At 37.8% G+C, this 11136-nt stretch overlaps 1 protein-coding gene across 1 annotated transcript; it reads left to right on the top strand.

Moving 5' to 3' along the window:
* Nucleotides 1-10165: 10165 nt before the first annotated feature.
* On the top strand, nucleotides 10166-10930 carry LOC121999194 (receptor protein kinase TMK1-like). Its single transcript, XM_042553907.1, has one exon. The coding sequence runs from the start codon at nucleotides 10166-10168 to the stop codon at nucleotides 10928-10930; it is 765 nt and encodes a 254-aa protein (XP_042409841.1).
* The last annotated feature ends 206 nt before the right edge of the window (nucleotides 10931-11136 follow it).

Below are 11136 nucleotides of genomic sequence, written 5' to 3'. Positions count from 1 at the left end.
AAAATTCACAAGATGGTCTTCAGTGACATAGTCTTTAAAAAACATATTCAAAAGACATAAAATTACAAGAGTCAGATAATGAAAATATGATCAGAATAGGAACTACAACCATTGCTATTGCCAGGAAATTCCTTTTTTTTTTCTCCTCCTATTTGACTGTCTTGCAATCTCATAATTCAATTATTCCCAATAAGACAATTCGTAATAAGGAAATAAATTAAAATCATTCTCAAAATTTTCATATTTCAATTTTTTATTTTAAATTTCTATTGTTATAATAGCCGAATATTCTTTAGTGAATAATTGTTACTCTTTGACAGGTTATTATAATTTTCTAAAAATGTTGTCCCCTAAAGATATCTCGGTCAGATATTTGGCCTATCGGTTGCATATTGGCAGAGTAATACATAAGGCAGAGTACCCAGTGTGAAGTAAAATAGGGTCGTCCGACCTATCGGTTACACGCGCTAGATATTGTGCAATGCTGGAGCTTTGATATTGAAGCAATATGGAGCTAAGTCCCCTTGTTCCGGTTGGTTTTATGACCGACCATATGCTAGGATACTTTCTTCTGAGGAATGGGGAGCTGAGTACTAAGAGATTCGATCGGTAGTCAATCGTCTATACATTGGGAGGCTCATCCCTAAGATGATAACATGAGATTTAGAAGTCGGGTCGAGTCTATAATGAGAATTTCCTTGTACATTTATCTTCTACTCATATATTAGACGAGCGTGCAGATCTATGTAAACCTAACCAACTTTATTACCATCTAACTATTGGTGCGGGAAACATCCGAAGATCGAACCTATATTTTGATTATGGCAAAGGGTGCAAAGTTAGGTTGTCTTATTATCTAACAAGGTTGAATGAGTTTGCAGGAAAGTCCTAAGGGTGTGTTTGGTTCAAGTCATCATGTATGACCTTGGTTATGTGATTACCAGGTAATCACATAACCAAGGTTATGGGGAATAAAACATAACCAAATGTTGTTTTGGTTCAACCTAGGTAATGCAACAAAAACTTGTTTGTTTGAAGGTTTTAATGAATACCCTAGTTTAATATTTTACCGTATTACCCTCAATTACAAAACCAACTATATATAATATTATTATTATTATTTATTTTTTTATTTTTTAAGGTTTTTTACTTTTCTTTTTCCTGTATATTTTTTTACTTTTTTATGTGTTTTTTTATTTTTTTAATGTTTTTATATTTTTATATTATTTATATTTTTTATTTTTTTACATTTTTTAATATTATTTATTTATTTATTTATTTATTTTAAATTTTTAAAATTTTTTATTTTTTTTAAAAAAAATTTAAATTTTTTTAAATTTTTTTAAAAAATTAAATTTAAAAAAAAATTTAATTTTTAAAAAAAATTTAAATTTTTTTAAAATTTTTTAAATTTGTTTAACATTTTTAAAATTTTTATTTTTTTTTTAAAATTTATATTTTTTAATTTTTAAATTTTTTTAAAAAATATATTTTAAAATTTTAAATTTTTTAAAACATTTTTTATTTTTTTTACATTTTTTAATATTTTTTTACATTTTTTCTCTTTTTTTCATGTTTTTTCTTATCGGAGGGTATTTTTGGTAAAAAAAATTCGTTAACCCCGGAATCAAGAAAAACCTTAGTTTTCTGAGGTTTTCCGATTCCGAGCTGGACGTGTCGGGAATGGAACATTACTTAGGAATCATCGAATACTTAAACCAAACAAGGTTTTGTTGATAACCTTGGATGGATAACCAAGGTTATCAAGAATAACACCGAACCAAACACACCCTAAGTGTACTTAGGCAAAAGTCCTAGCTACTGTTTGGTAAGTGGAAACCCCTAGGGGTGGTAACCCTAAGTCCTAGGGGGTGGTAACCCTAGGCAAGGAAAAGTTCTAGCTATGGTTAGGCAAAGGGAAAACCCTAAGGGGCAGTAACCCTAGGTCCTAGAGAGTGATAACCCTAGGCGAAAAGTCTTAGCAGGTTGAGAGCTTCGAGCAAAATCCTAGGGGGTGGTAACCCTAGGTTGAAATCCTGGTGTCGCGAACCGGGTGGAAGACTGGATGGGTCGTGGAGCAGACGTCCAGCATGAAGACCGGAAGCTTCGGACGCTGAGCAAAAGTCCAGTTGGTCTGGAGAATCAATTAGCAATAGGTAAACTCTGTAAAATATCGGAAAATGGCGAATAATAATAAGGGAATTTTCCAGAATTTTTAGAAATTTTTCAGAGATCGTATGGATGAGTTTACGGGTATACAAGTAGGGCCCGGGAAAGCCTGTTTAGGCTACCCCATTTAAGCGAGGAAAAGTTTTATTACTTTTCCTTTTTTTTTTTTTCTTTTTTTTTTTTCCCCCCCCCCCCCCCCCCCCCCCCCCCCGCCCGACACAGAAGCCCGAGTCTCCCTTCTCCGTCGAATTTCCCCGTGTCGTGCCCTAACCGGCGCCGTAAACCGCCGCTGCCTCCCTCTTCTCTGCCGACGCCGACGATGCCAGGGAACAGAGAGCCGGCGGCTGAGCATCTCCTCTCCCCCTCTTCCTTTCTTTTTCCCTATCTCCACCACTGAGATCGGGACACGCCGTTGCCCCTCTCGGCCGGAAGCCACCTCCAAGCCGTGCCCTGGATCACTAATCGGCCACCTCTACCCTAGCCTCTTCACCGTTGCACACCGCCGCCTTCTCTCGAGTTCTGTTGCAGCGACGAGACGAGGCCGAGCGCCGGCCACCAGGTCTGGCACCAGTCGCCTGTGCCCTAGCGCCGTCGCTGCATGGGACAACGCCGACCTTCTCCACCCGAGCACCAGCCCAAAGCCGATGCCCTAGTCTTCCTACTTGCCGCGAGCCACAGTGTCGAGTGCTTCCCCTCTCTGCCTTCGTGTCGGCTGCCATCTTCTTGTTGTGCCCTAGCGCCGCTGTCGATGCCAACAGACACCACCAGACCCTGCTAGTTCTTCACTACCGGCTGAGGGTTGTTGCTCTCCTCTGTGACGACCACTGGACTTGGAGTTTTGTTCCGGCCACTGGTTTCCGACGTTATCCGACTACAGCCACATACGACAGTGACTCAACAGATTGGGCATTTATGTTTGGGTGAGTATTTGGATTTAGTCTTTTGGTTGTAAACATTTATATGGTTGTGGTGATATTTCTGATTTAGGGTTTTTGGAATTTGCTGTAGTGATTTTTGCTTCAGCTGAGGTTCCAGAATTTGGTGTGTATGGTTCGTATCAGATTTTATGCTTGTATGGTCAGTATAATTTCGATTAATACGGATTACGGGTGATTCACGGTTCCGGCGATCCAGCTTCAGCGGTGAACCCCTTGGGTCGTATTCGATCAGCAGTAACAAGGCTGCGAATTGAGGTAAGGTTCTGTTGAGGTGAGCTTTGGTGTTTTGAATTAAGGTTTCAGCAAATCTTTTACTATATAATTGGATTTATGGATTGAGCTTCTTTGCAGTGATTGGTAGGGTTGCTGAGCTACTGGAGTTTCGGTCATACCTCAAGGTTAGTGCTTTTCTAGTGATGTACCTTGGGTATTTTATTAGTATGTTGCTAAATTAAGTTTCTAAAGGATGGTAGAGTTTGTGATTGATGATATGGTTGATAGGTTGATTGGATTGAAGTGAAAGATTATGGATTTAGTTAAACCTAATTAGGTTAAGAAATTAGGTTAATTATTGTGATTAGGGTTTTCCCTAATTTGATTGGGGAGCCTATTTAGTTATTTACTGTATAAGTAATTAACTAAATACAGTATGTGATCTCAGGACTTTGTTACGAGGCGAGCGTCGTGACGCGGGATAGCTTATCATGATCGACAGATTTTAAGGCGGGTACCTCTTGACTTATCTTTTTATGATATTGTCAATTGGATATGCATAGTATTTTATAGCTGCAAGCAATGATCATGTTTGCCTTTGGTATGTCACGGTTTGATACCCATAGCATGATCTGTTTAGTCGCTTGTTATGTATCCATGTTTATACTTCATGATTCATACCATGAGTACTTTAGTTCCTAGAGTAAGTGACATACCATGCTTTACTGAGTTTAGGACTAGACTCTGGAATTTTATTATCTGACATGCGTATCTATATTTTTATTTCATACCTGATCTGTGTACCTAGACCTTTTGCTTTGATCCATGTACATTGTTGGTACATATTTTATGGAGGTGGATATGTTCAGGACCTAGGTTGTTATACCATAGAGGACCTATATACCCTAGATATGAGGATTTGACTTACTTGTACTAGGGTACACATTTTTATATATATATGTGGATTTGGTTCAGGGTATTATCATGCTTAGTTTCATGCACCATTCGCATGATTGCATGCTGCGTGATAGGTTGCTCCATTATTGTAGAGCATATCGCCAGTTTCATCACTGTTCGGTGCTCCGTTGGTCCGCTCATGGGTAGCGTGACGCAGCGTGGTAGCACGTCAGTTTTTGCTTTGTTCGGTGCTCCGTTGGTCCGCTCATGGGTAGTGTGACGCAGCGTGGTAGCACGTCAGGGATCCCTCCCCGTCATGGTGTACTGGGAGATGAGAGCATTGCGCTCTCCCACTTATGATTTGGGGTAGGAGTATGTGTGTACTCCGACAACATCCCGTCCACTCGATTACTCATCAGGAGCAGTGACGTCAGAGTGCACGGTTGTCACAACCCTACCCACTCAGTCTCACCATTGTGTGTGACACATGTCATTGGCATCATATGCATTTATTGCATTTATTTGCTTGTGTTTGCTGCACTTATATGTTGCATTTTGGTGGATGCATTTATTTAACATGCATACAGGAGGCATATTGTGTATCTGGTTTGATGACCCTTTTGTTCTGGATAGGAGTTCCTGGTGAGTACAACTTCCTCAGTTATCTTTGAGTTTTGCATATTTCCTATATATGATTAGGAAGCTGTATTCCATGTTTATTGCTATTAGATATATCTTGCTAGGCATGTCTATTGGTATTCGCTGAGTTGTTGAACTCACCCCCGTGGGCACTATCTTTTTCAAGTACCAGGTTGTTTATGGTGTCGCTTGGAGTATCTTGCCTGCTGGTCCCATGTCACCTCAGAAGATCTGCCTTCGCTGTTGTCCATTTGTACTTTGGTATTTGTGTATCTAGCTTGTGTTTCGGTTTTGTTTCCGGAGTATTGTTTTATGGTGTGGTGTAAGCCTAGCCGGCTAGCATGTCATATATTTTGGTTTTCTATCGTTTTCTGCTGTGTTTTGGATTTTTGTTCCAGTCGAGTGGGCTGATGATATAAACTGCGTGGATGACTATGTGTTATATTTTTATTACTGTTATTGTTCCGACCGTGTTGGCCGAGGTATATGTGGCCCTGAGGGTTTTGTATAAATATTTCAGATTGTCATCCGTACAGGGGAGGTGCTGCCGAAATTTTTTTTCGGACAGGGACTCCTCTGGGGCGTGACAAACTCTCCTGAGTGGAGTAGGTGAGGACACGTTCCCTGGTAAGGGAACAGTAGGCGTCGGTTCGACCTAAGATTTTCGGATGGAAATCCGAAGTCATAACCAAATAGTCAGGGGCTGTCATAATTTCATATTATATTGTTTTTGCCTATACTACCTTTGTTTTGCATAAACAAGGAAGTTGGAGAAAGTTGGTCCGGGCGCCTCGAGCTGGTCCGGTCGCCCGAAGTCGGTCCATGTGCTTAGAACCTAAAAGTTATCGGGAAGCTGATGTGGCACGCGTGGAGTGGCTGAGACACGTGGTCTAGGCGCCCGGAGGGGTTACGGGTGCTCGGAATAACCTATATTAGAAGTCTCGATCAGAAGCCTTAGGACAACACAATGAACAACTTTCGCTTCTTCGAGCTGCTCAGAAAATGGCCCCTCGACGCTCAAAAGCTGCCCCGAAAAACTTTGCACAGAAGATTCATTTTTTTGAGTTGTTGGTATTCTTTAAAAGTTCTCTTATTACTTGTAATCAATCGTTGTGCTTGTACTTATTCTGGATTGATTGGTGATTGCCCATCGAAAGCATTCTTACATGTGGGCCTTGGAGTAGGTGTCACCAAAGGTTCCAAACCAAGTAAAAAACTTGGTGTTTGCGTTGTGTTTTATTTTCCACTGCGTATTTTACTTTGAGTTTTTCGAAACGAACGAAATAGCCATGAGCGCTATTTACCCCCCCCCCCCCCCCCCTAGTGCATTTCATCCAACACTGACTTCATAGTAGGTCGACCATCCCTTAAACTCAATCGGCTATTGCCTGATCAGATATACAATAGGTCCCTTGGGTCCACTGAACCTTTGGACCAGCCGTCCTCGTACTAAAAGCCTCAGCGCTAGGCAGAGAGCAGAGTCCTATTGAGAGTGATCCGCTGGTTGCCATCTCACCTTAACTGCCATATCATATCTGGATTCACTCGTAACATCCTGTATCATAAACTTTTACATTGATTAAGTCATATTCAAACGTATAATTGCAACTTAATTTGTATTTTAAAAGGTACAAATACAATAATTAAATTTGATGCTTTTGTCTTAATTTCTTAGCATGATTAAACCATGGCTTACGGACAAAATCTTATATTATCATTATTCAAATAAAATCTCATATTATCATCATTATTATTGAAATAAATTAAACGATTACATGACAAATTACTTCATTGAGTAAGCTTATTATGTTGGTTATAATAATTAACCCATGCATAGTAATGATATTGATAATATATTCACTCACACACGTCTAGCTCTTATCTAGCTAATTGTTGTTATCTATCCAGAACTGAGTTTGAAGTAGATCGACAGTCTTTTGATCTACTTGGAATGCCTTAGCGAGAGCTTCATCAGATATGGGGGTTTTTGAGCCAAAAACTGCATTGGCAATTAGTATGGTACTGGGGTTTTGGCTACTTAGAACAATGATTGCAATACTGATACAGAAAATTTCGGTATGGTATAATACTGTACCAAAATTTTTGATATACCGTATATAAATGCATGGTTTGATATTCACAATTCTTTTTTCATTTTAATCGATTATTTCAATTAATCCAATCGATTAAAAATTCAATCGGTTGATTTACTCGATTAAAATATCATTTTCTTTTTATTTTATGGATGAAAAGTAACATTTACTATTTCTTCGTTTAATCGATTAACTAAATAGATTGAAAAGCTGCTTGAATCGGTTAAAAGATTTCCCTTTTTAATGTAAGTTCAAACAAGCTACATCAGCATGCTGATGCAGTTCCTTTCATTTGACAAATGAAATGGTTTAGTTTCTAATAAAATGATTAATAACGTGGCCACTAATAACCGCTTACCTCTCCACCGCCCTCCACTCACATCACAAATTACTATATATTTTCCCTTTCCTCATCACTCATCACTCCGCACTCCGAGCAGCACAGCTCCGAAGCACTATGCACTCCGCATCTACGCAGCAGCAACAAGAAAAGGTAATCCACTTTTTTATTGATCTTCCCTGCTGCTGAGCCTGCTACGGGCTTAGCCTACCTCATTACGACTATAAAATATAACAGTGTATAGCCTGTTGCTGGCCTCGTGAATGGAAACAATTAAGATAGAAAAGGTACGGAGCCTCATATGCATCTTTCATTCAATTATATCTATGACTGAGGTGATCCCATGGGGAAAATTTCTTTATGCCAAAAACAATGGGTATCTCTCCAACGGTTATCTATTCTTACAAGAGAGCAACCTTATACGTATTTAGGGTACCTATTCTAGAGCAACCTAGTATTAGTATTTTATGTTTTCTTTCCCATTTCACTTATTGAGTGATCCCTCGTAATCTCATCTCCGATCGTTTCCTATCATATATCTTTACAGATTAATGAATATATCTACCTCACTTGATTTTAACAATTGATTATGTAATTATTTATAAGAGACCTTCTATAAAATATAAGTATTTGAGCATTCCTCTCAGTTCATAGGGCTGGTTTGGTACTGTATATCGAACCATCAACCCCCTAACCATTTACATAACAAAAAATATGGTATAAAAATTTTTCATACCGATATTGTACCAGAATTTCGGTATACCAAATTTCGATATATCCAAATTCTAGTATTCATATTGTTCAGGGTAAATTTCGATATCGGTACGATATATCAAAAATTTAGCTAAAAATTGTATATTAATACCGATACTAATACCGAAAATTTTAGTATAGTATAATACCGTACCAAAATTTTTGGTATATCATAAAATCGGTATAATACGATAAATTTCGATATGATATGCGTGGTGTACCGAAATTTTGATATTTTTCCCCACCCCTATTAGTTCTTAAACTCTATCTTCTATCTCTTCATAATAATTCATAATAAGTAGGAAACAATAGGGACCTAATGTGAAGCTTGATCCTCTATAAAATCTAACTAATTCAATAAAACAAACGACCAAATAAACTAGTAATTTTCATCTCCTTTATGAAAAAATAATAAATCTAAATCTAAATCTATATAAAATGAATTGTGAAAAAAAGAGACATCATCTAATAAATTTATTAAAACCTGTAAAATTCACAAGATGGTCTTTAGTGACATGGCCTTTAGAAAATATATTAAGAAAATATAAAATTACAAGAGTCAGATAATGAAAATATGATCAGAAAAGGAACTACAACCATTGCCATTGCCATTGCCATTGTCAAGAAATTTCTCTTTTTTTTTTCTCCTCCCATTTGACTGTCTTGCAATCACATAATTCAATTGTTCACAATAAGACAATTCGTAATCAGGAAATAAATTAAAATCATTCTCAAATTTTTCATATTTCAATTTTTTATTTTTTATTTATATTTTATTTTTATATATTGACAAATCTCAAGTAACGACCAAAGATGACAGCGCCTTCTATGACCATTCCAAATTAATACACTTATTATGGTTTTTTTATAAAAAAATTATAAAATTCTAGAAAAAAATTAACTCAGAATTAAATTTTGAATATGAAGATATTTAAACCCACTATGTAATTTGAATTACAAAATATTTTGATATTCAAAACTCTATACTTTTCCCCTAAATATTATTCCTTCCATTACGATTGAATATTTTTCCTCCTAATTTGTACATTCATAAGCAGTGACCATTATTGTTGATCATTTGTAGGCTATTATTTAATCAAGCAATAGGCTTGAGTCTTATCTATGATATTAGATAGCTTTAGAATTTATAGTGTTTACATTTAGATTGTTAGTTATTTTTTAGTTATTTTTATTAGGAAATCGCTATATCTACTTACATAGATTTTTTTTAAAAGATTCAGAACCAACTAGAAGAATACAATATTAAGGATGTTAGAGTTAACAATTTTGACTTTAAGATTTTATATTTTTTTTACTTTATTAATTATATTATATTATATTGTTGCGAATTAATTAACTAGCTTTTCTCTCAATTCAACCCCCTCATTAGATTGTATAGGAGAATGATGGCCGAGACGAGGAATTGCACTCCCTATGCCGCCTTCGTCTTCTTCTTCCTCTTCTATTTACTTGTGATAGATCTATGCTGTCAATGTCGTGGTGAAAATCCAGATGATACAACCATGTATGAACTGACACGGTCCCTCTATGGGGTTCCTTCCAACTGGAAGCCCCAGTTAGATCCCTGCACTTGGGATGATGTTATTTGCTCTCGTGGCCGCGTAATTGCAATAAATCTCGCTCAGAGAGGTATCGTCGGAAGCCTTTCACCAGCACATGGAAATATTACCTCACTCATGTCTCTTCAACTGGAGTATAACAACATTTGCGGCACTCAACCTCGCCTAAGCAAACTCTCCTCGCTCTAGAAGATATACCTCCAAGCCAATGCCTTTGATTCCATCCCAAGTAGATTTTTCATCGGACTCTCCTCCCTCTAAGAGATCTCTTTAGACGATCTCCCTCTCACCCCCTGGAGCCTCTCCCAGGACATCACTTTCGCGACTGGACTCGTCTACTTTTCCGCCATCAACGCTTACCTCACAGGGTTGATTCCCGACTTCCTTGGCTCCTTGTCGAGCCTCGACATCCTCCATCTCTCTTACAACCAGCTCACCAGCCCTCTCCCGAGCTCCTTCGTCAGCTCCTTCCTCACAAAACTCTTCCTTGATCACTAGCAATCTCGTGACAAGATCTCCGGCTGAATTGACGTGATTGGGGCAATGCCCGAACTCACCATGGTCTGGCTCCATTCCAACAGTTTCACAGTGCCAATTCCTGATCTATCCAACCTCAAGGTCCTTGAATCCTTTGAGGTCCATGGCAACTCCCTCACGGGCATTATGCCGCAGTCTCTCGCTGCCTGCCTTTCGCTTAGGATTATGGACCTCTCCAACAACATGTTACAGGGCCCTTTTCCGTCGTTCGCCAGCAATTCCTTCATTCAGTTGTTATTAAGCAACAATAATCTCATCGGAACCATCCCTGATAGCTTGGCTCAGATCCATATTCTCAAAATATTGGATGTCACTAATAACAACCTCAATCGGAATATGCCAAAATTTCGTAGCTCTGTTAAGGTTGAAACTGATGGAAATCCCAATCTTTGTAAAAACTCTGACTCAGGAGGTGAAAGCTCTTCTCCAACAAGTGGGGCACCTAGTCCTCCAGACAAACTGTCAATTGTGGGTATCATCATAGCTATTGTGGTTCTTGTAGCTTGTTTAGTAGGACTTTTACTGCATCACCTCAAGAAGAAGAACAAGAAGAAATTTGAACTTAGCATTGAGACTGTAAATGCATACCGTGATGAACCTCAAAGCTTGCATATGTCTATTCAAGCATTGAAAACGACCACAAATAATTTCAGTGAGGATTTTATATTGGACAAGGGCGGTTTTGGAATCATTTACAAAGGGAATCTCAGTGGAACATTAATTGCTTTGAAGAAAAGTATATCTGATTTGATGGGTCAAAATGGCCAATAAGAGTTCAAAACAGAGATCTATGTTCTTAGAAAGGTCGGTATATTTTATTTTTATGGTTTTCTTCATATCGATATCATACCAAAATTTTGATATATCAAAATTTCGGTATACCGAATTAGATATATCAAAATTCTAGTATTCATATTGTTCTGGCTAAATTTTTGGTATCAGTACGGTATATCAAAAATTTCGCTAAAAATCGTATA

This window comes from Zingiber officinale, chromosome 7A (genome assembly GCF_018446385.1).
Source record: "Zingiber officinale cultivar Zhangliang chromosome 7A, Zo_v1.1, whole genome shotgun sequence".
NCBI classification, from domain to species: domain Eukaryota; kingdom Viridiplantae; phylum Streptophyta; class Magnoliopsida; order Zingiberales; family Zingiberaceae; genus Zingiber; species Zingiber officinale.
Note: the sequence above shows the minus strand (reverse complement) of the source record. Positions and strands in the feature narration are given on the sequence as shown.